The 25,049-nt window shown below is 42.1% G+C and overlaps 3 protein-coding genes and 1 long non-coding RNA gene across 5 annotated transcripts in view; 3 read left to right on the top strand and 1 right to left on the bottom strand.

Moving 5' to 3' along the window:
- The window catches only part of LOC145457678 (ATP-dependent DNA helicase Q4-like), a 195,643-nt gene that overhangs the window by 80,664 nt on the left and 89,930 nt on the right, over positions 1-25,049 (bottom strand). The window lies entirely within an intron of this gene.
- Positions 106-2,102, top strand: LOC145457712 (RNA 3'-terminal phosphate cyclase-like protein). Its single transcript, XM_080335986.1, has one exon. It carries the CDS (start codon positions 224-226, stop codon positions 1,334-1,336), a length of 1,113 nt encoding a protein of 370 aa, XP_080192112.1. The 5' UTR covers positions 106-223; the 3' UTR covers positions 1,337-2,102.
- Positions 2,093-16,944, top strand: LOC145457680 (deubiquitinating protein VCPIP1-like). 2 transcript variants are annotated; one of them, XM_080335938.1, is made up of 15 exons: positions 2,093-2,206; positions 2,317-2,442; positions 2,504-2,637; positions 3,879-4,033; positions 4,121-4,296; positions 4,864-5,031; positions 5,887-6,164; positions 6,968-7,154; positions 8,731-8,894; positions 9,856-10,084; positions 11,165-11,709; positions 12,271-12,465; positions 14,564-14,760; positions 15,576-15,794; positions 16,335-16,944. In XM_080335938.1, the coding sequence occupies exons 1-15, from the start codon at positions 2,153-2,155 to the stop codon at positions 16,352-16,354; spliced, it is 2,847 nt and encodes a 948-aa protein (XP_080192064.1). In that variant the 5' UTR covers positions 2,093-2,152; the 3' UTR covers positions 16,355-16,944. The 2 variants fall into 2 exon arrangements, with proteins under 2 accessions (XP_080192064.1, XP_080192063.1); XM_080335937.1 differs by having other exon boundaries at positions 15,576-15,811.
- Positions 19,147-23,917, top strand: LOC145457740 (uncharacterized). Its single transcript, XR_013920958.1, has 2 exons — positions 19,147-22,230; positions 23,739-23,917. It is a non-coding gene; the product is annotated as an uncharacterized LOC145457740 (long non-coding RNA).

Here is a 25,049-nt window from a genome sequence, read left to right as displayed (position 1 = left end):
TTCCAAACAAAACCTAACCGGAAATTATTTTTCCGATGTGAATATTTCGTTCTAGTACGACTGAACCATTTTTAGTTTCATGATGCGCCAATTTCATTCATGAGCTAAGCATTTTCTGTCAGGAACACAAGTCATTTTGCTGTACCGCATTACCGGTTTGCTTCATTCGCAGTTCGTACTCATCATTCAGCTGGTTCGTTGTTCTTTTATTCAAGTTGAGAAAATGCTCGATTTCGTCGGCTCCAACTTCCTGAGACAACGTCTGGTTCTGTCCATCCTGAGCGGAAAGCCCGTGAACATAACAGCTATCCGAGATGGCGAGGAGAATCCCGGGCTAAACGAATACGAAGCCAATCTCTTGAAACTTCTCGACAAGCTAACGAATGGTACTACGATGAAAATCAATGTCACTGGTACATCCCTGTATTTCAAACCCGGGATACTAACAGGTGGAACTATAGATCACACCTGTAACCCGGACAGATCAATCGGGTATTTACTAGAAGTACTTTTCTGCCTTGCACCGTTTTGTAAAGAGCGGTTGACCGCGACGTTGCGCGGTGTAACAAACAATCGCGTGGACCCGTCTGTCGATTATTATCGCATGACATCGTTACCTTTGATGCGAATGTTTGGAATCATCAATGATTTAGAGTTGAAGATTGTGAAGCGAGGTTTTGCACCCGACGGTGAAGGGGAAGTTGTATTCTCTTGTCCGAATCCTAAGAAATTGCGGCCTCTACAGTTCTTCGATCAGGGAAAGATAAAAAAGATACGCGGCACTGCGTTTGCTTCCAGAGTGTCTCCACAGATTCCCAACAGAATAATCGAATCGGCGAGATCTGTTTTAAATTCCTACATTCCTGACATTTACATCCACTCAGACCACATGAAAGGCAACAATGCCGGCAAGTCTCCAGGATTTGGGCTTGTGCTAACTGCGGAAACTACCAACGGTGTTGTCCTTGCTGCTGAAGACGCCTCGAATCCGAAAGGTCAAGGTGATCCTATCAACGCAGATGACTTGGGTAATATCACGGCTAACAGACTGTTGCAGGAAATTTACAAAGGAGGATGTGTGGACGCTGTAAACCAGCCGTTAGCCGCCCTGTTGATGGTTTTATGTGATCCCGACGTATCTAAAATTGTTACAGGGCCACTAACTGACTACACAATTGAATTTTTGAGACATCTGAAACGCTTTTTTCAAGTGGTTTTCAAGCTCGAACCGAAATCGTATGATCCCGATGAGATAGGTGGAAAAATGGGCGGAGACAAAGTATTAATGACCGCTGTCGGTATCGGATATTCTAATATCAGCAAGACTATTAGGTAATAGAACCTCTTCAAATCAAACAAATGCATACAATCATCATATTCATCCTTGTAATGCAAGGGTAGCACACTGCAATTTTACCTGTACTCTTTCATGGGTGTGAATTTTGCTATCAATCATATTAGTCCTTGGGAATTGGTATGCCGTATGCATTGGATATACGGTAGAGTTGTGTATTGGTGTTGAGGAATGAAATTTTGAATCTTAACTGAACGAAAATAAGTCGATGTTGGTCTTTTTAGTAACTGGTCGTGGTCAGTATAGCGTCTTTCGTATAGTTTTGACCATGTTTATGTTCTGCTGTGAAATATCTGATTTGAAGTACAGTTTTCTGATATTTTGTATGCCATTTGAAATTAAATGACAATTCAAATCTTCACATATATGTATTGCCAATTTTGTAATGTAGGTATATAGTGACTTTGACATCAGCTCTGATTTCTTATTGCAACAAAATCATGAACTTGGCTAGTATTGTCCGTCTTATCATCAACTGTGCTTGTTGTATGTTAATGTTATCGCATAACTCATGATGTAGTCGATGGGAAAGTTAACCTGTCCTTTTGCGATATGTAGGAATATACACATGCGTGTGGGAATAACATACAAAAAGTTGAATTCATTGCCATGACTACTGTACACCGTGCAAAGATGATATGGATCATTTATTTGCTTACCTTTCACCAGCCGATTCACATTTTACATGTTATTGTTTTATGGAGAATGCTACAGGGCAGCTTATGGTGAATGTTTGCAATTTGCAGAATTTTTTTAGTAATATTGTATGTTTTATGATATATTTGGAGATTGGCGAGTATGTCTGTGGATGTTGCTGTTTACTGTGGACTATGCCCGGATGAAAGCTGCCAAGTAAGCAATTTTAGTAGTGTGAGCATAATGCCACTCGACTTCAATTCACGTATTGTGTATCAAATATGAGTAATGGTTAATACAATGACAAGCATTTTCAAACCTTTCAGAAAAAACTTTACTTTTCAATTCACAAAGCCGTTATCGAATGTTCCAACTGTGGTCAGACCCATTTGAAAGCCCATCTGCGCGATGTGAATATAGTCACAGAGCCCGACGAAGCGCTCTTGGAGATGGTGAAATTGTTGTGATATTTTTATGGTGCTGCGATTACATATTTTTCCCTTGTGTGCCTAGCTAAAAACGATGGTGCGCAGTGCGCAAGGGTTGAAGAAGGGATCTGACTTGATCGAAGTGCACGGCATTTCCAATTATCAGTGCAAGCTGCTGTCGCCATTGTTGACAAGATATGGAATGGACAAAGAAGGAAAGTAAGACCTCAGTCTAAAAGTAATTCGGAAGTGTCCAACTAAAATATTGTGCTGGCATTGAAGAATTGAACCATGGTATTTTGATATCTCGTGGACCTCTCTTCTACATAAGTGGTCAAAGCAGTCATCGTTGGTGCTCTAGGGAAAGTAGAAGTAACGGCACGACTGTTTACTATGTTTGAGTGAAAAATGCGGTTTCCAAGTCAGTAAAATAGTAAATGTTATAGGTCTACTATTGTCTAAAAACTGAAGTATAAGTAAGAAGAGTTTGAGAGATGCAATGTCTCAGAGGTGGAATGAGATTGTGTCTGACGTGGTCATGGCAGATACTCGAGTAGGAATTGTGTCATAAATTTGTGCTCTGGTTGGAGTAGCAGTTCCTAAGTCGGTACAAAAGTAGATATAATGGGCCTAGTTTTGCCTAAAAAACTGAAAACTGTGAAGTTGGATTATAATACTCCAAATCAGTGGTTCTCACCCGACTGACCGGTGCTGGTTAGCCGAATATATTCGATTAGAGGTGTTAAATAGAGATTATATTATATCTCAATTTCAAAACGCAAGATGTTGGATGCTTGCTTATTAATCAGTGAAATAAGTTAAATTTTATATTGACTTGAAAGTTGGAAACGGATTTTTGTGCAGGGTGTCGTAATAGAGAGTTCGCGGTCTACTTTGGGTTCGCGTCGCGATGTTGCAAGTGTTTTATGAACCTGTTTAAAAGTAGTCTACAACTCTAAGAAGTTGAATGTGAAAATTACGAATACCTTTCAACAAACTTCATTAAATTCCGACAGTGCAATTAAACGACACTTGACCGTATAATAGAGGCAAAACAGGAAAGTAGCATTTCTTTCAAAAGGATACCAAACACTCACAATCAAGGTAATAGGACTTCGCTGGAAAAAACTTCAATAGAACCACGTATCATTATCTAGGCTGCTATCGAAAGTCAGCATTAAATGAAGATTCCAATATTACATTTGAGTTGCATACATTTGTGGCAATTAAATTTAGGTTTGATATTGATTTTTGTGAAATCATTGGTCTGCAACAACTGTTTTGTAGTTTTACCGATCCGCGAGGTCAAAAAGGTTAAGAACTACTGGTTACTGCTCTAAAATCATATTCCCTTGCAAGTACGCGAAATGTACTTGAGTACATCGAAAGTGTAGAAGTGCGCTGTTCCTGAACTCTTCTGCCTTTCTGTATATTATTGATACTGTCTTCGCGCTTTTTAGTGCACGACTTCTCGAAGATCTGGGTCACGGCGGTACGGCAGATTGTGGAAGAATGTTGGGACATCGCGCCTTTCTCATTGACCCGGAACACATTGAGATCACGGGATACGGCAGGGACCAAACGGGAAGCGCTCAATATTTAGAGGGGCTTTTTGGTAATTTTGCGGTTCTGTGTCTGTGTCTGGTGTCGTGATTGTTTGCATTCGCCATCGCAAGTAGGTCACGCATTTGTGATGTTACAGAAAAATTGAGGAGTTACCATGACGACGAGGAGCGTCTAATTCCCATCCACGCCGACGGTGATGGCCATTGTTTAGTTCATGCTTTATCGAGGGCTATGACGGGCAGGGAAATCTTCTGGCATGCGTTGCGTGATAACCTTCAAAATCATTTGCAGAAAAATTTAGACAAATACCAGGTGATTATCTGATTTACGGGTTCTTTATCTTATTTACGCAAACCCCTAATGTTTTGTTGCGTGGACCCCTTAACCGGGAGATTTGAGAAGCTGGGGCTGATATCTAAAGCACAATACCATTACTGATGTCGAGTCGTGATCACGACCTCGTAGAGCCCCATGGCCTAATTGCTTCCTGATGACTAAAAACGATCATCACTTTCACCCAGCCCTTGTCACAGCCCGATTGCCAGTTGCAGCGCAATTGCTAGGGTTCGTGTTGCCGGTTTTGCTATAGTGACCTGTGGTGAGCACGGAAAATCAGGAGTCAAAAGTGAGGACAGATCTTGCAAATAATGACAATGTAGTTTTATAGGTCTAGCCTTTTGTGAACCCCTGATCTGAAAACTAGTCTGCGCGCCCCAGCTTGAGAAGCCCGGATCTGATGTACACGGGGTGTTGTATTGCTGTAGGCTAGAGTACTTGTTCGTTGCGGTTGTTACGGCAAGAAGTTCAAACACGGTCCAACGGCGAAGCTTGTTCGAATTGATTTTTAAAAAGTCCTTTGAAATCCTTTGAAAATTCCAGGAGCTTTTCAAAGACTTCATCGATCGTGACGACTGGCCCATTATCATAAAAGAAGCGGATCCTTACCATACGTCTCCGGAAGGGTTGAATCCCGGTCTCGGGAACATCCATATCTTCGCGTTGGCAAATGTTCTGAAAAGGCCCATCGTTCTTCTGGACTCGTTAGAGGTGAGAAACTGGGCGGTTGAAGAGTTTGAGACGATGTCTCGGGGATGGAATCAAGATTTTGCCAGTGTAGTCATCGTTGGTGCTCAAGCGGAAGTAATTTCGTAAATATCCACTCCAGTAGACGTAGAGGTAGATCATTTCGAGTATGTTAAAAGTAAGTATTCTTCGCGTGATTTTTTCCCTAGAAAAATGAAAACTCAAGTAGAAGTGGATGTGGTTCAAAAACATAACCGCTTTATTTATTAATGCAAGTAAGCAAAATTTACTTGAGTAGCAGGGTTGTAATGACTCGAGTCCTTTTTTCTATTGACTCGAGTCATTGTGCATGAATCTAACCAAGTCATATGACTCGGGACTAGGACGGCCAAGACAAACATTCTATCGTAACTTCGAAGAATAGTAAAGGTACCACATTATTAGTATTTCGTCTATCTCTCGTGGTACTGGGAAAATAGGGCTAGAAGCTGTTAAGACTAGGAAAACTACTATGTTATGAATTCGAGCCATTCTGTATCACTTAAGCAGAGTCGAGAAAAGTGGGTTGAACCGCATTGAGTTGAAAACTGAACACCTGAACAGTAACTTGGGCTCGGACTCTAGTCAAAGCATTATGACTCTACTAGCTGACTTGACTCGGTGATGAATTGAAAATGACTCGACTTGACTCGAGTCAAAACTATAAAAGTGAGATTGACTTGTGACTCGGAACCTTGTGACTTGGTTACAACCGTGTTGAGTAGTCCAAAAAAGTAGAAGTAATTCGTTAATGCACCACCTCACGAGTTGAGTTGATGCAGCTGATGAAGTCTGTTTGAGCTTGATAAGAGCCCGAAAACCAGTGCGAATTTCTCACAGGGCATCAAGAATGTGGCCGACTACACCGGCATATTTGTTCCCTCTATGGTGGAACCCAAAGACTGCGCGAGTAACATGCCGTTGTGCGTGGCGTGGAGCGGCTCCGGGCACAATCACTTCGTACCGCTGGTGGGGGTCGTGGGCCGGCCGTTGCCGAACATTCCTCAAACGCTTCTCCCCAATATTTGGGGCATCGGCGAGACTGTGGCTATGCGGTATCTCAAGTTTAATGCGGACGGAAGTCTGGACGTTGGTGGCGGAAAGCCGTTGCAAATCAGGTGTGCGATTGAAATTGGTACTTCTCTCGTTTTGAGTTTTGAGAATGAGCCTGGTGTTGATCGTACCTGGGAAAACAAAATTTTCAATCTACTCATGCAATCACACAAAGGTGTTCTTCTACTTCTACTTTTTCGGAGGGCTCAATTAAGTTTTGCTTACTTGCAATACTTAGAGTCAGGGGGTCGTGATTTCAGACTACTTTCACTTCTACTTTTTGGCACTTGGCGTTGTTGAAATTGTGCAGCAGTTTAGTCATAAGTTTGCGTTACTTTTATGTATGAAATCGTCTTGAGGAACGCGTGAAAAAAACAGCCTGTGGCTGCAGAAACTCGAAATCTTCTCAAAGATTGTACCTATTTGCAGTTTTATTCTCTTTTCTATTTACACTTGCAGTAGTTTTGTGAAGTATCGGCAATTTCAACTTTTACCCGTAATCTTACTTCTACGTTCACTTCAGTAGTACGTCTGACTACCTGGAGCTCTGTACAAATACTGCTGGTTTGGTTGGTTTTGACCTGCCGTCTTTCTTGAACGCATCTGTTTGCACATCTCGTTCTCGCTTGTAAATTTTCACTGTACTGAACAAGTATTTGCATAAACTACGTTTAGCTGTTCTGAACAGCATTTATGTTGCCTGGCAATGAGGATATATGTATCTCTGGGTAATAGGTGGCAAATTATAGGTGTGGAAGTACTTAGCTGTAATATTAATGTTTTGCTTTCTCATGTAGGCCTACTTTGTTGCACCTGTCATTAACCTTCTGTGCAGGAGTTCTTGAAAATTCTTTACATTCTTCAACAGCTACCTGCGTCGCTTGATTTCCGCCATGGAGAAGTTGTTTTTACTTCACCACACCGTCTCGGCGAAATTGGTGTCGGACATGCACTTTTATATCTTTCAACGCAGCGGATTTGTGGGCTTGCATCCCGACGTCGCTATCAAAAGAACGAAGGATTTGTCGAGAGACGGGATGATTTTTCGATGCTTGGTACGCGGACGTTTTTATCGATTTTTTTCTTGGAATATTTACAAATGACATCCGATCACGCTGGATTGTGATGATTCGAGTCGTGATCTTTTGGTAACTCGACTTGACTCAAGTCATTTTTTCAAATGCGTATGTGCATGACTTGAACCAACTATGACTAAAGACTAAGACGGACAAGAATTGAACTGAAAACTGACAGTGAACATAATGACTAGGGCCATTTTTATATGACCTTAAAAAATCAATTATATGACTTTATTTTGGGAAAATATGACTTTATATGACTTAATGCGAAAATCGTGTATTTTTGCATGCAACCAACGTCACTCATGGGACTGACGAGTAAAACATGAACAACATAACAGTAATACTCATCCATTTTTATTTTAAACAACTTTTGTAGTACAGTTTCATGTAGTGTGGAATGTTGGAGTCTTTAAAGTTACCATTTGGACGTAAAATTGACTTTAGTAAGGAAAATGAGCGCTCCACAGACGCTGATGTTTGCTGACACTTCTGCAATTTTGCATACAGCGCTGGTGAAATTTAATGTCTTTGTAGCTCCATTTCTCATCGTTTTTGTGCAATCGCTTCTCAATGTAGTTTTGAGCTCAAGCAGATCCTTTCCGAAATCGAGAACATTTAGATCAGCATGAGCCTCTTTGATAGTGTACGCACAACTTTCCATTTTCAGTATCAAGTTTGAAATATTGTTGTAGTGGAGACATATTTCTGTTAACTGACTCGTCAACTTTGGATCGTTCACTGAATCTTTGACGCTCTTTACAATAACTCCTGCAGCTTCCAATGCGTTGACTATTTCTTTCACTTGTAGAAGTCTCTGAACTTCAAATTACGTCACACTTCAGTGCACAGAAGTAAAACAGATTGTGTAGCAACACAATGCAATGTATGACCTCATAATGCAATGTGTGACCTCATAGGTCTGCGACTGTAATGTTATGTAGGCTAACCTTACAGTTTGCCTTCATTCAATCAAAAATTGCCTTACTTTCTTAGTGCGTAATTGCTTCAATTGGCACTTTTTATTTAAAAGTATACAACAATATGACTTTATAACTCAAATATGACCTAACCAGGAAAATATGACTTCATATGACTTGATAACTTTCTTAATATACCCCATATAATCGCGATTTTTGCGTTAAAATTGATTTCACGACTTACTGATGCATAGAAAAAAATATGGCTTTAATGACTTTAAATGGCCCTAATAATGACTTACACTCGGACTCGAGTCAAAACAAGTCAAAACACTATGACTCGGAATCTGCCCTCCACTAGTTGACTTAGTCTCGGATTTGACTCGGCGGTGAATTGAAAACGACTCGACTTGACTCGACAAGACTATAAAAGTGAGATTGACATGTGACTCGGAACCTTGGTTACAACCCGGTGATCACGTCAGACATCAGATCCCGATTTACAAAATACCAGTACAAATGTACAATAAATACGTTCATAAAAGCAACGTGTTAATATATGTTTCTATGTTTGATAATCTTTCCTTGTCATTTTTTATTCTTCAAGATCGTAAATTTAGCTATTTTCGCAGATTTGCAATGCGCTGAACCTGTGTAACATAGCAAAAGAAAGCTTCCATCCTGGCGGCTTTCATTTCCAAGTCGCCGAAGAAACTCACTCTGTTCTCAAGACTGAAGCCAGATACGTCTTTCCCGAGGACGAACTGCTGTGCAAATACGACGCGGAACGTAACTGGTAAGCTATGTAATGCCGCAAATTTTCTGTGTAGCTCTGGTCAGTTTAATACGATAGTTGAAGTTGTAATGTGATAACATTTTGTAACATGTTCGTGATCTTTTCATTTTTTTCGGGAAAATTGAATATTATGGTCCTTGGTAGTCTTTGAATAGGAGCACTGGACTATTATAAACCCTGTAGAGGGAAGTAACAAATTCAGCACCGACCCATTCTAACTTAATCTTGACACGTATTCTAATTGGAATCGGGCTACGTATTTCCCAAGACACTGTATCGTTATGAGCCAGTGTTATTGATATCTTGAAAATGTGAAGTCAAATCGATACTGTTTAAGAGTTGTTTAAAAATGAACTTCTGTGTGGTTCAAATCACAGTCTGATACAAACACAGATGCATGGGATTACACGCAAATTGACACAAGTTGAGAAAATATACCATATACAGAACTGATCAAAGTACCGTAGTCAGTATTTATTTCATGCAGTTTTTATGAGACAGTTTCACTCAGGCTTCTCCCAAAAGTCGAAAAAGGAAGTAGTTTTCCTGACTACTTTCAAATGGTCCGTGAAAGGCCACTGAAAATCTTAAGTGTTTTGGCTTTGAGGTGCATAAAATTTGTAAAGTTATAATATAATAATATAAGAGAATAATACCACCAAAAATCAAAATTACTGCTGATGATTTGTAGTTTTCGCATTGCAGATTTTATTCGTATTCCGTTACGTCACCTTCCATATTGTTGTTTTTGCCGCTATTGTAACGTTGTAAAATCATCTATTGCAGCTTAGCCGGATATTAACAAGGCCGACTTCCTCAAGTTAGTTTAGATAAATTGGTTTGATTTCCTTTTTAGTAGGTCTATTATTATCGGTGATTTTCACGAAGGAGTCTATATGCAAGTCAAAAACTTATTCAAGGGTTCACGGGGATGAAAGTAATCGCAAATGTCATCTCGCAGCTTGTTGCCGTACCGTTTCCCGTGCTCGTTGTGTAAAATGGAGAGGCTGAGGAGGGTCGACGAGTTCGGCAAGACGATTTACGAAAACGGAGACGCGACCGCCACCCCCGCTGTGTTCCCGGCGAGCTGCTGCGGACAGAAGCACTACTGGGACGGCAAGGAGTACGAAAACCGGCCGAAACGCTTCGATTTGAACTTGAAAATACACGGGAGAGAGGTCGACGATGAGGTGGGAAAGTGACTTGAGGATCCAAATTTGGTGCTTGAACAACAGAGCTGAGAGGATTTAGATTTCATGGATCCAAGACTTAACCGCTTACCCGAAAGTGATGGGTTATGGGCATGTTTTTTGAAGTATTGTGCCCTACTAATAAAATCTATCTCCAGATACTTATCTAATACATCAGGCCAGGTTTGTAATGAGCCAATGAATCAAGTAACAAGTCAATCTCACCTTCATAGTTTTGACTCGAATCAAGTCGAGTCATTTTCAATTCACCACCCAGTCAAGTCCGAGTCCAAGTCAGTGAGAAGAGGGTCGAGTCCGAGTCATAGTGTTCAGACTCGAGTCCGGGCCATTCTGTTCACTGTTCAGTTTTGAGTTCAATCCATTTCAACCCACTTTTTTCAACTCTGCTCGAGTGTTATATAATGGCTCGCATTCATAATATTGTAATTTTCCTTGGTGCTATTAGTTTCTGGCCCTATTTTTCTGTCTATTATTCTATGAAATTTCTATCTTGGCCGTCATAGTCTCGAGTCATATGACTTGGTTCGAGTCTAATAATGTTACGCATATGAAAAACTGTCTCGGTTCAAGTAGAGTCACCAAATTATCGGGACTCGAGTCATTACAACCCGGCCTCAAGTTACCACATTATTTGTATTTGGTCCATCAGTAGCCTACTGATGTTTGTAAAATCGGATCAGAAACTGTTAAAAGTGGGGGTAAAATGCAACGCATTTTATATCACCCGAGCAGAGTCGTATAAAAGTGGTTTGAACAGGACTTCAACTTGAAACTGAACACATTGACTTGGACTCGCACGCGAGTCCTAACGCCATGACTCCGGGGCGACCCTTTGTAACCTGACTTCGACTTGACTTGGTTGTGAATTGAAAATGACTCTACTTGACTCGAAACAAAACTAAAACGTATGATTGACTTGTCACTCGGAACCTTGAGACTAGTTTACAACTGCACATTACGCACTCAACCACGGTTGCCACTTACCAAGTCGTGCTGAGCCTTCACGGCCAAACACCCCAATTTCTAAAGACTCTTGAGGGATGATATTCATCATTTCAGGTGGTGTGGTTTTACGGGGACAGCGATGAGACGTTGAACAGCGACCCGGTGACTGTGTCGAGAAAAATCACGGAAAAGCACTTTTCTGACGATGCGTTTGATACAGCGCACATACAAGACAGAATCCACGATGAAATACTCGCCAAACTCGAAAGCTACAGTCGAGAGGATGAAATTTTTTCACCGCCCGTCAGAAACTTTGCGCAAGACAACTCGTTTACCGAACTACTCGGCGAACGGCCTTGTTCGAGTTCAAAGTCGCCCGACCCCTCCAAATCTTCGCGTAGCAATCCGACGGTAAAGTCATGCAAGACCTCTGTAGTTCCCAGAAAAAAGATTGCGACGAAAAGCTCCACCTCTCGGAGTACGTATTTAGTCTCTGTCAAACGCAGCAGTCAGCCTGTAGAATGCCAGTCGACAGGTGGCATAAAAATTAGAATTTCTACTTCCGACGGACGGCAGAATATTTTAGCGGTGAGCAAAACATTGGATTACAATACGTTGCAAGGCTTGGTCGAGACTCATTTCGCGATACCACCGTCAAGGTAAGCATGATACGATTGTTGATATATGATGTCCTTTCCAATTCTCTACTAGTTGCTGACAATTACCCCTGACGAGTGTCAGCCCGAAAATATTCAGGTTCATTTCAATATGAATATACTATTCAATTGTATATTGAAGTTCTGTACCGCCAGGAAGCTCTTCGAATGTATTTCTGTTAATGCTAATGTGTTCTTCGAGTCATCTAATTTGCAAATACCTCTATAATAAATTCCTAACCTACAGGATAGGGCAGATGATTTGTTATTGCCTGGGCAGTCAATCCATCAGCTGTTACATCACCATTACATCAGGTGGTCGGGTGTTCGTGAATTTTGATTGTAATCTGACTGACACCAGGTCTCTTTAAATATCGATCACCAAATGCAAAACTTGTACATGAATATTTCTTTGGTGGAATGTAGTCCATCGTCCATCCATCTATCTATCTTGAAAAAGCATTCACCAACCCTGTGACCATAGTAAAAACCAGAATGTAGCATCCCATAGTAGATGTATTGTACACCAGTTCGAAAGGTGCTAACGTTTTTCCTTCGTTTCAGGCAAGTCTTGAAGACGGGTTTCCCGCCCAAAGTGATGGCTGATATGGGCAGCGGCGTTCCGATCAATGTAAAAAATGGCGACCGTGTGATGGTTGAGATCAAGGATGAAGAGGGTCAAGGCGGCAAACCCAATGTCATGGCGGAATCTTCAAATACCAAACCAAGTAGCGGGAGATTACATTTAAATAACAACCGGTATGTGTATTGTATTATTATACACGGAGGCGGTCATAAATGAACTACTTCTACTTAATCTGGGCACTCTAAAAAGTTTTGATTACTTCCACTTTTACTCGACGTTACCCCGGGATAACTTTTGACTTGCTGGTAACTTTTGACACTAAGCAGTAAAACATTTGGATGTTTATTGATGGAAACGGATTGCAGCTGGGGCGCTGGATGTCCAATTCTTTTTCATGAGGCAACAGTACCACAAGTCGTCTCAATAAAAGGCGGAATCATTTCACTAGCAGACAAACTTGACCCAACATCGATAAATTAATGGCGGGGGTCGATTTCATCAAAATTGATGGTTATTGAAATTAGTACAACCAAAGATAGATAGCATGTGAGTCGTAGATTCAAAACTTGGCGGTAGATACCTCATACCTCTAAGTAGTCTCTAATCCATAGCAAAACTCTTAGCAGGCTCTATATGAGAAAATGCGATGTCCAAAGTTAGCCCCTCGAATTTTATCAGAACGGGGTAACTTTGAACAGTCGAAAATGTGGTATTTAAAGCTCTGGAATGTGGCTGCTCCATCTGTGTCAAAGTGTATCGTCAACTATATTCATTATGACCTGCCTGATGGCTTTTTAAAATGGAATGAGAAGGTTATTATAAAGAGTTTGCCAAAATATGAGAAAATGGGTAGGCAATAAGCCGAGAGATTGTAAGCGGGTGGAAGCTTCTTTAAAAACGTATCACGTACTCTCGAAGATGCGCCCGCTGAATATGGCATAATTAACGACAAAATATAACCATCAGAGGACATAGGAAAGGGAAAGTGCGTATTCTAAAGAAAAGTAAAATATTTGAAATCAGCAATAAATCACGGTAATAAGCTAAGAGTTTACCGACGCTCCCAGTAGGATAACCTTATCACCATATGTTATTCATAAGTCCCAATTGGGGAAGACATGAGGTGAAATTGAGATAAGGGATGGATAATGGGTCATTAGCCTTCATAAACGACATAATTTTTTTTCTCAATTTAGTTTAGGGGGATTAGGTAAAAATAATATAATAGGCCAGACGTGTACTATTTTGTTTCATTTTTAGCTACTGCTCTCGTCACCTCTTACCTAGGAGGTTTCATGCACAATAGACTGTAAAGACATACAAAAAACTACATTTTGGACACGGATAATTTACTTATTTATGACCATGAAGATTTTGGATAAGTTAATTGTAATCTTCGCTCCATAACCCCAGAAAAACAGAAAACTTGCCGCCCCTGCACCCTAGCATTTCCAAGATCTAAAGCGAATTTGTGAAAAATTGTCCAAAGTTACCCCGGTTTACGGTTCACACTTTTGATTTTTCAGTGGAAAATTCTTTTGAGGTATGCTTGCAATATTTTTACGAATGAAATTCTCAGGACTGCAGGGCAAAAGAGCCCATTGTAACTGTGTACATTTTTTGAAAATTGTAGGCCTACCTATTTGTGGTTTCGTTGATCATTTTAAGTTAGTCATGAAGATGCACCCTCTGATTTCGAAGTGTCCACCTCCAATTTACATGCTAAAAGCATGTGACCCATCGACCAAATCTACCCATTTTAACTAGTCGAGTAACATTTGGATAAGTATCTTCTACTTCAAGTAGTCTTGACATGGATTTGAAAATTGCTACTGTAATTGGTGAATATTGGCGGTGTTTTACTCCTAGCTCTACTGGACCTTACTGCTTTCACCGCCTCAGATTATACATTGCTCTTATTGTACACCAGAAATATTACGTGTTAGATTAGTAAATTTTATCACAAGGTACTTGAGGTGTGTTCTGTGAAATTCATAAGGCATGGTTACGGAATTGAAGAGCTTCTTGGAGGTACAGAACTTCAATATACAATTCTCTACTAGTTGCTGACGATTACCCCTGACGAGTGTCAGCCGAAAATATGCGGGTCCATTTCAATATGAATACACTATTCAATGGTATGGAATTGTTCTGATGCAAGTTGCAAATCATCGGAAAATTTGAAGTAATGATTAGTGTAGTCAGCCATCGTGCAGTGACGGTTGTACAGGGCTTGCCTCCGTTCTAGTCAGTCATGCAACGTTATTACAGACCGCCAATGACTGCCGCCGCATTGACCGCTGCGCTACAAGCCATTGAAAACATGGCCAAAGTGACAGGGCTCTCCGTGTTTGATTACGCGATTCGTCACCCGGAATTGTTCAGACCCGGCGGGGCCTTTTTTGAGCAATTCCGCGTCGACGTCGGATTGAGGCCTCTACAACACTGCAAGTTGCCGCTGTTGAAAGGTACGTTGACGTGCTGAATTGCGGGCTGTAGAGCAGGGTCGTAACGAAGTCACAAGTCAATCTCACTTTTATAGTTTTGACTCTAGTCAAGTCCAAGTCAGCTGGCAGAGGGTCGAGTCCGAATCACGGTATTATGACTGGAGTCAGAGTCATTGTGTTGACTGCTCAGTTTGGAGTTGAAGTCTTGCTGAAACCACTCTGTTTGGTGATATCGAATGGTTCGCATTAAAAATATACTAATTTTCCTCACCGTTAACAGTTTCTGGTCGCATTTTCAAGTACCGGCACCAACAGGCGAAATACCAACAGTGTGGTTACTTTACTATTTTTCTAAATTACAATGAGATTTCGGTCTTGCCCATCTGAGACTCGAGTCATGTGACTTGGTCCGGGTCATGCGCACTGACTGGAGTCCAAGTCGAGTCAATACACAGATTTAGTCGAGTCATTTGCGTATTTTGAGAAAATGACTCCAGTCGAGTCATGACTCGAGTCGTTACAACCCTGGTGTAGAGACGTCAAAACAGTCGTTTGTTTGTCGACTTCCTAAACTCTTCTTTGAAGCAGACGCCAAAACTGAAAACTGAATATCTAAGCATGCATTGTGAATTGCAATTGAAGTATTCGATCAGTAGCAGCAGCATCTCAAGTGCAAGAGTAGTTTGAAACGAGTGATTAGGACGCAATGATTAACTGATACAGATAACCTGATCAGGACATTTCTTATAAATACACCCCGCGAGTATTCTAAAAAAGTAGAATTACCCTGTTGTTGACCATCAATGTGTGGTGTGACACTGAAAATTTTCGTTCAGGGCATGTGTTCTGTTACAACGCGGATAGCCAAGAAATCGAGTTATGCTTGGAACCCTCCAGGGGACATTATCCCATCGGCCCCTCCAGGGGACATTATCCCATCGGCCCTCAGGTATCTGAACACATTCAGCGAGTGGCTCGTGATGCGGAAAACGAGCAATCGGAAGATAGCCAAGGAACCGTCGCGGCCGGCTTTCGTCGCGGCGTTCAGGAGAAAGGTGCCACCGATGTGGAGGTTGTGGGAAATCACTTTTGCTTGCTTCTTTTTTTCGTTCCGTGTTTGATTGAAGACTGCACCGATGCTGTGCCGTGGTTTGCTACACGAAGGGGTTGTACTGATAGTAGCGATGGTGATTCAGTTTTTTGAGACGATTCTTGACCAAAAATCTGGAAAACCGCCCGATTTGGCATGTCACATTAGTTAAGTCGATATGAATTGCGGAAGCTACCAATTTCGGTAAGATTCGAGTCCGTCACATGATGCGCTACTACGGAGTCTTCACACGCTGTTCTCTGAATGGGCTATTTTCCTTTGGATGTGTTTGTGTTATGATATGATTAAACACATGGTGAGATAGTGGAAAAAAATTCTAATATTGGCACCCATATGGTGAATACGTTCCAGATGCGCTCTCTTTATGATAGAATTCTTTGTGCACGACACGTTTTGCTCCTGACACATCACTGGTGTCTCTTCCACTTGTCACGCTATCTGGTTTCGAGCCTGAAATGACACGTCCGTCTCTTTACTGTTTTAGGGTTTCAACGTTCACGATGAAGATATATCTGAGCCTATGGATTCGCTTGATTTGACTGGGGAATCTTTGCCGTCTGGTTCGAGCGGCAAGCCTGCGTCGGAAAAAAGTTCAAACTCTGTCACGACGAAACGTCAGCAAGGCGATTACGTGAAGACCGTTGTTAAAATACCGAAACTGGCCCCTAGTTTCACGACGATTGGAGCGAAGCCTGCTTCGGTCTCTGCGGAGGAGGCAGAGGTAAAAAGAAGGGAGCTACTTAAGATTTTGCGTTCCAAACGGGATACAGCCCAGTCTTTGTCGAGATAGTGTTATGACATTTCCCCGTACGGGTGGGTAAGAGGAATCTTGATCTCGAGATTCAACTGATTTTGTTATGCAATTATGTTATCTTTTTACTGTGGCAAGTGAAAGTTCTATTTCTGGTACATTTGCTCGTAAATTAATGTTGCCAGTATATGTCGTTGTATTCATTTTTTGGATTTGCTACGTCGCTCTCACTGTGGGTCAAATCCCTTTTTCGCTCTTTCTTGTTGACCTAAGGTTGACGATTTTTGTTTGTGCAATGTTTTTTTTGCTCATTTTCAATTTCAATAAAATAAATCTTGACGTAGTTACTGTATATGTCTACTTGACCGATAGGAAGTTAGGCGATGTCATGTGCGATCACCTACTTTTGCCATCTGTCTTCCCATGGTTGTACCCAAGTTGTCAGGTCCTAACTCGCGAGTCGATTTTACTTTTCCGGTTTTAACTCAAGTAAGTTTAAATTCACCTAGTCAAGCCTGAAAGGTTTTAGTCAGTGTTGTGACTCGAGTCCATTGTGTCCATTTTCGAAATCAATCTTGTTCAACTTGCTTTTTATGACTCTGTTCGGATGATATTAAATGTCTCGTATTAACAATATACTAATTTTACTCACTTAACTGTTTCTGACACCATAAACACCAGTGCTGATAGACTGGGCATACCATATGTCCTCTTTTTTTTCGCAAATCGTCCTCTTTTATTGTCGTGGGTGGTGACGACTTAACAGGCCAGTAAAATGGTAGTATCGGCAAAAAGACACGTGGAAATTGGCTGTCTATACATTTGACGCGAAGGTTTACTTAAAACAGGCAACAAAACATGAATAAGTCGTGGTCGCGGTTTTCAGTCACCGCCTAGCGATGTTGACCTCTATATTTAAATTTAGTCAACCCACGACCGATCACAATTTTCCGTATATACCTCCCATCTCAATGTATGTTAATGTCACTAGTAAAATATACCCCCTTTCTCGGATCACAACATGCGGTAACCCTGTGGTGACGATATACGAATATTATGGCAGGTGGCCAATGGTCATTCTTCGTAGTCGCAACGGAATGCTTATCATGACGGTCAGAGTCCAATGACCAATGAATCGAAAACAACTCGCGTCAATTCACAAATTTCCGAGTCGTTACAATCTTGGTTCTTCCTTATCTGTACCATTGAATAGTATATTCATATTAAAATAAACCCGAGTATTTTCGGATGACACTCGTCAGGGATAATCGTCGGCAACTAGTAGAGACTTGGAAAGAACATTGTACATCAACAATCGTATCACAAAATATGACGTCACCAGCATGAAACTTCGAATGAGAGAGCGTTCAATTATACAGATTGTAGTTCAATTTTTCAGGTGGTACACGAACTCCTTTTGTTGTTATCTGTACCACCAAACCATAGCAATTTATAACGTAGCTACGTTGTAAATTGCCATGACCAAACCGTCATCGTTTCGACATCCGCCCACCTGTCCATGACATAGCTCTCAGTCTTCTGGATCGCATTTTACGTAGTGTTTCTAGAGCAGATCAAAATATTATAACAGACGATTATGCATTATCTCGAAAGTAATGAATAATCCTGAAAATATCTCCCCGTAGTCACGGTGTCATTCAGGGTTGTAACCAAGTCACAAGGCTCCGAGTCACAAGTCAATCTCACGGACCACGACTGACCTATCGATCTCGCTTCTCATGACATGCCGCCCTATTTCTTGTCGCTTTCTTTTTCTATACTGTATTCTTTACTTTCATTCAGTGTGCATGCCTCCTCTTTACTACGCCTAGGCCAAGGTGGGTGTCCGATTCCATTGACAAATCCAAGTCGCTTCGACATCTTCCTGTCTATTCATTGTATCGCATTTTTTGTGGTGTATTGAACTGATAAAATTGCTAATAAACCAATGATGATGATTTTATATTTTTGACTCGAGTCAAGTCGAGTCATTTTCAATTCCCACCGAGTCAAGTCCGAGTCCAAGTCAGCGAACAGAGGATCGAGTCCGAGTCATGGTATGATGACTCGAGTCCGAGTCCAAGTCATTGTGTTGACTGCTCAGTTTCCAGTTAAAGTCTTCCTAAACCCACTTTTTTAACTCTGTTTGGTGATATTGAATGGTTCGCATTTATAATATATCAATTTTCCTCACTTTTAGCAGTTTCTGGTCGCATTTTCAAGCACCAGTACCAACAAACGAAATCCCAATAATGTGTTGGCTTCGAAATTACAATGAAATGTTGGTCTTGGCCGTCTGAATCTCGAGTCAATGACTTGCTTCGAGACATGCGCAATGACTCGAGTCCAAGTCGAGTCAATACACAGATTGACTCGAGTCGAGTCGAGTCATTTCCGTATTTTGAGAAAATGACTCGAGTCGAGTCGAGTCATCCGAAAATCGTGACTCGAGTCATTACAGCCCTGGTGTCATTAGCGACGGCGACGATACATTGGATTCGTGCCGAACTTTGTACAATAGAGTAGACGCGAATTACGCTGTTGCATTTTCGAGGAAGGTTGGTTCGATTGGTTTGAAATAAGGACAAATATGTTAGAAATGAGGTGAGTCTCATGTCAGAAATGAGGATAGTCATGTCAGAAATGAGGATAGTCATGTCAGAAATAAGGATAGTCGCTATATTCACTATAAAGTCAGTTACAGTACCAGGCACGACTTTCTAGTGCTGCTAACCCAGTCCGAACACATCCCAGACATGATGTCCAAACACGCCCCAGACACGATGTCCGGGTATCAACACAGGCCGAACACGCCCAAGACACCATGTCCGAATGGCAACACAGGCCGAAAACACCCCAGACATGATGTCTGAACACGCCCCAGATACGATGTCCGGGTATCAACACGGGCCGAACACGCCCAAAAGACACCATGTCCGAATGGCAACACGGACCGAACACGCCCCAGACACGATGTCCGAGTGTCAACTCAGATCCGAAAACAACCCAGACACCATGCTTGAATGGCCGAACATGCCCCAGACACGATGTCCGATTGGCAGCACAGGCCGAACACACCACAGACATGATGTCCAAACACGCCCCAGATACGATGTCCGGGTATCAACACAGGCCGAACACGCCCTAGACATCATGTGTGAATGGCAGTACAGGCCGAACACCCCCCCCCCCAGACATGATGTCCGAACACGCCCCAGATACGTTGTCCGGGTATCAACACGGCCGAACACACCCAAGACACCATGTCCGAATGGCAGCACAGGCCGAACACACCCCAGACATAATGTGTGAATGGCATCATAGGCCGACCACATCCCAGACATGATGTCCAAAGTCGCCGCAGACACAATGTCCGAACACAGCCGAGACACCATGTTTGAATGGCCGAACATGCCCCAGACACGATGTCCGATTGGCAGCACAGGCCGAACACACCCCAGACATGATGTCCAAACACGCTCCAGATACGATGATCGGGTATCAACACAGGCCGAACACGCCCAAGACACCATGTCCGAATGGCAACACAGGCCGATAACACCCCAGACATGATGTCCGAATACGCCCCAGATACGAAGTCCGGGTATCAACACGGGCCGAACACGCCCAAGACACCATGTCCGAATGGCAACACAGGCCGAACACACCCCAGACACGATGTCCGAGTGTCAACTCAGATCCGAAAACAACCCAGACACCATGCTTGAATGGCCGAGCATGCCCCAGACACGATGTCCGATTGGCAGCACAGGCCGAACACAACCCATACATGGTGTCGGAACGCCCCAGACACGATGTGCTATTGGCAACACAGTCCCAACACCCCCCAGACACGATGTTAATAAGGTTGGTCGTGTTTGAAATAAGGTCAGTCTAGTGTTTGAAATAAGGATAGTCATGTTAGAAATAAGGATAGCCATGTTTGATATAGGGATAGTCATGTTTGAAATAAGGATAGTCTCATGTCAGAAATGAGGATAGTCATGTCAGAAATGAGGATAGTCATGTCAGAAATAAGGATAGTCGCTATATTCACTATAAAGTCAGTTACAGTACCAGGCACGACTTTCTAGTGCTAACCCAGTCCGAACACATCCCACACATGATGTCCGAAAACGCGCCAGATACGATGTCCGGGTATCAACACGGCCGAACACACCCAAGACACCATGTCCGAATGGCAGCACAGGCCGAACACACCCCCACTTATAATGTGTGAATGGCATTAGGCCGACCACATCCCAGACATGATGTCCGAAGTCGCCGCAGACACAATGTCCGAACACAGCCGAGACACCATGTTTGAATGGCCGAACATGCCCCAGACACGATGTCCGATTGGCAGCACAGGCCGAACACACCCCAGACATGATGTCCAAACACGCTCCAGATACGATGATCGGGTATCAACACAGGCCGAACACGCCCAAGACACCATGTCCGAATGGCAACACAGGCCGATAACACCCCAGACATGATGTCCGAATACGCCCCAGATGCGATGTCCGGGTATCAATACAGGCCGAACACGCCCGAGACACCATGTCCGAATGGCATCACAGGCCGAACACACCCCAGACATGATGTCCAAGCACGCCCCAGACACGATGTCCAAGTATCAATACAGGCCGAACACACCCAAGACACCATGTCCGAATGGCAACACGGACCGAACACGCCCCAGACACGATGTCCGAGTATCAACACAGGCCGAATACGCTTAAGACACGATGTCCGAATGAATAATTGACCAGGATAATGGAATTTTATCGAGCGATCATTCGGAACAATGCCGATTTCCAGATTTCAGACTTGGACGGCTATATTTATTGGTGGTTCCGTTGACCTGCCAGCTTTAAAATTGTATTTGCGAAATAGCTTTCGATCAAGATCGGTATTGGTAAATTGTAGTTTCATTCAAAGTTAATTTATGAGTTCGGCCGATACTAATGTCCCTTGCATTTATTGCGGGTCGCCTGTGTTTGCCGCTGGGTTTATTTGACAAGGACAGGAATATTTGGGGCTCACACATATAAATATCGAAGACTCCTGGTTACACGTCTATAATTTCAAATGCCGATGCGAAGTTGGATGTTGGACGCACTGGCGTAGCCAGGGGGGACGAAAGGGGCGGTTGCCCCCCCCCAAATTTATTAAAAATTTTCGTAAAATCAATAGATATTAGAGTATTTTGGGGCAAAAGTATGCAACCTAAAATTTTTCTTCGCGCTTGGCGCGATTTGGTGTCCGTTCATGTCTTGATTTTGTTATCGGTGTCACGAAAAAAAATTATTCCGCAAATACCCATTATTGAATTTAGCTGCATTCTCAATTATGAGAATACAACAGGACCAGTAGATACACTAGTGTAGCCCGAGGTCGTTGGGTTGATTGAGTCTGTAGGAGTGTCAGTTCAGTATGGCGGTTGGGAACTGTTAGCTCCGGCAACTAGGCTACCGTTTCGGGACACACGAAGATATATAAAGTATGCTACATGCTACTCCGCAAAGTGCGCTCCCGAAATGATTGACCACCATAAATCCGACCCATGTATTCCGAAGCCTTCGATATAGATAAGCTATAGTTGGCAACTGGAAGCTTCCATAGGGTATGTGTCTGTGTGCGTCTAAGAATCGTATGTATAAAGGGTAGTGATGAAATTGCCTATGGCAGGATGTACGGTTCTGCGAGATGTTCCCACGGGAGAGCTCCCCTAAAGCCATAATCCCCTCCCCCCCCCCCAAAAAAAAATTGTTTTTCTGGCTACGACCTTGCGTGTGCTCGATCTCTTGATCTTGATCTCTTACTAATTGCGCAAAGTGTTTACACCGTATTCTATATAACTTCTCCGTATTACTCTTCGACTAAACTACGGGCCTTATAATATGGGGGATGGCGCCGTACCATGCTATTTTCTAAAACGTGCTGTTCGAGAAAACAGAGGATTAGTATAGCATTTCCATATCAATACTATCATAATGAGAATGAATGCTTATGCTATCGAAAATTGGATACCTGTTGCCTGTTGGTATGCATTAATATGAATCAAGCTCGTCACCTGTTCACAATCCACGTGAACGAATTAGGATCATTTTCACAACTACTTACTTACTTGAGTACTTTTAAAGTCAGTCAATTCTACTTCACCTTCAAGTAGTTTTAGGTTGCTCATGGAAAAAGTACTTCTACTCGTACTTGAGTAGATTTTTTCGTCGCTACTTCTACTTCTACTTGAGTAGATTTCTTGACTACTTTGACCACCTCTGGTTGTGATACACAATGCTGCATAGTATGACACCGGACAAAATTTTATACTCCTTGATTCTTCCGATCAGCTGTTCAATATGAATACGTTCTCTCGCCATCTTTCTTGTTGTGGAACAGTCTGGCTCAGGCATTTGACGTTGTGTAAATCATGTGAAGGAATATTTAAATCTAGATTCAATTTCTTGATTTCAGACTCAATGGTGAATCCCTTTTCTGCCATGATAGCATTGCCTGGCTCACCATAGCTGAACTCCATCATTTTCTTGCATTCCTTGTCGAATCCACATATTTAACTAGTATTTCGATCTGAAATGATCCCTGTGAATAGTTCCTGCACAAAAGTAAGTGTACCACAATCCAATCCATCAATCCTTTCAAAGTTGTATGTCATTTATTGACAGTCAGTAATCATTCTAGATTTGAGAAATCATGAATCAATGCAAATGGTGCATTTTTAAGAACCACATATCTACATGGCCAAATCGCGATTTAATGAAGCAGTTACATGTGGCTGACCCAATGGTTTAATACTATGCTTACAGCAATACTATAAATTTGACGTCAGTAGGATAAGTCGGACAATTCAGAAAGAATTTAATGTAGTCTAGCATAAAATTTCAGCTTCTCCGCATCTTTTGGCATTATGATGCTCCTCTGAGAACTGAACTTCACTAACAATAATTGTCCGTCAATTTGTAATTTTCCTGAACGAGTTTCCTGTTTTGTGCTTCTATACTTCTTCCAGAAATTTGATTTTCTTGCGTTTAATCCATCGACTTCCTCTTTCTGCAGCTTCATAAAAGAAATCCATCAAGCCTGCACAAAATATATAATATGTTTATTTTACAGAGCAATACTGCTGTGCAGGCACCTGTCAAGGTGTACTCGTCCGACTCATGCAACGTATCACCGCTACCAATTTCAACCATTCATCTCGTTATTGAATATATATTGCTCTCAACAATTTCAATACATTACACACCATCAAGCAACAAGACTGGAGTGGAATAAAACGAGACACACACCAAGTCGATTGTGGCATCAAGTGTGACTGCATTTCAGATTGGACTCATTTTGAAACACAGAATTGTTTCATCTAGATCAGGGCTGGCCAACCTTTTCAGCTAACGGGCCACATTCGATTGACGAATTATCGCGCGGGCCACTAGCCGCGCGAAATTTTTTTGAAGTTCATAGGCCAATAATATTGTCATTTGACTATATTGCGGGCCTGTTGTACATCGCTGGGCTAATTTTGCGAGGACAGGGCTATTCGGCGCATGGACAAATCAATATCGAAAGACGCGACCAACATGCATCAATCATTTCGTGCCTAGGTTTCATAGTCGACGGTCTTGCTGCGAGCGCAACCGCAATGTTGAACGACGCTTTGTCTCGTAATCGCAAATATAGTTAGACTCAATCTGATACATTAGGTCAGTGGTTCTCAACCTTTTAGTCTTCGCGGACCCCTTTCGGACAGTCACGGACCCCCACGAGTTTTAGTTCAAATTTAGCTCAATTATCGTACAATTGTCATATGTCTTGTGCAAATGACAACTGTAGGCTTGGTGATCAACAGCTACAAAATGACCTTTCCTGAAAATAAGATCATACTATTTCATGTAGAAATTGGGTTGACTTCTATTATTTCAAAGCAAATTATGCAACTGCATTTCCTGAAGTACCTGGTCGTGCCTTGAAATTCCGCGCATTCAATTTGATATATGAATGAGCGCCGAAAATTCATTACCACAAATATAGGTGGTGGCGAATGTAACTGATATAGCACCTAAATTATCAAACAACGTATTTAATGAACATATAACGTCAAGCCTGGCCATTTCTATTTAGCAGCTTATCTTGAAGTTATTATGGAAAATGGTTAAGTATGTCACAGGAGAAAATGGGTTTTTGTAAACATTTCGAAAAAATCGTGATTGACCTTACTCATCCAACTTTCCATCTCTAAACAGCAAAATGTTTGTATCAGTAGGCCATTGGCTATTTAACAATTATGACCAATAAAATTAGTGATTTCTCCGACTTGATTCCAAAAGGACCATAACAGCACTTCGTCAGCCCCCAATACGTTGGTCTTGACCCCCCCTCCATAGGGCGATAAAGCAAACTTCTGCACCCCTCATACCCAACTCCCCC

The sequence above is a fragment of the Botryllus schlosseri genome, chromosome 15 (assembly GCF_051294905.1).
Source record: "Botryllus schlosseri isolate E-star chromosome 15, Bs_hap1, whole genome shotgun sequence".
Taxonomy (NCBI): Eukaryota; Metazoa; Chordata; class Ascidiacea; order Stolidobranchia; family Styelidae; genus Botryllus; species Botryllus schlosseri.
The sequence above is the reverse complement of the archived record's forward strand: the minus strand, read 5'-3'. Positions and strand labels throughout refer to the sequence as shown.

Excerpts from the sequence above, each read along its gene's own strand:
- LOC145457712 (XM_080335986.1), top strand. The coding sequence starts at position 224 with ATGCTCGATTTCGTCGGCTCCAACTTCCTGAGACAACGTCTGGTTCTG.
- LOC145457680 (XM_080335937.1), top strand. The coding sequence starts at position 2,153 with ATGTCTGTGGATGTTGCTGTTTACTGTGGACTATGCCCGGATGAAAGC. Across the intron at positions 8,895-9,855 it reads TACGACGCGGAACGTAACTG|CTTGTTGCCGTACCGTTTCC; the intron begins GTAAGCTATGTA and ends GTCATCTCGCAG. Across the intron at positions 11,710-12,270 it reads TTCGCGATACCACCGTCAAG|GCAAGTCTTGAAGACGGGTT; the intron begins GTAAGCATGATA and ends CCTTCGTTTCAG.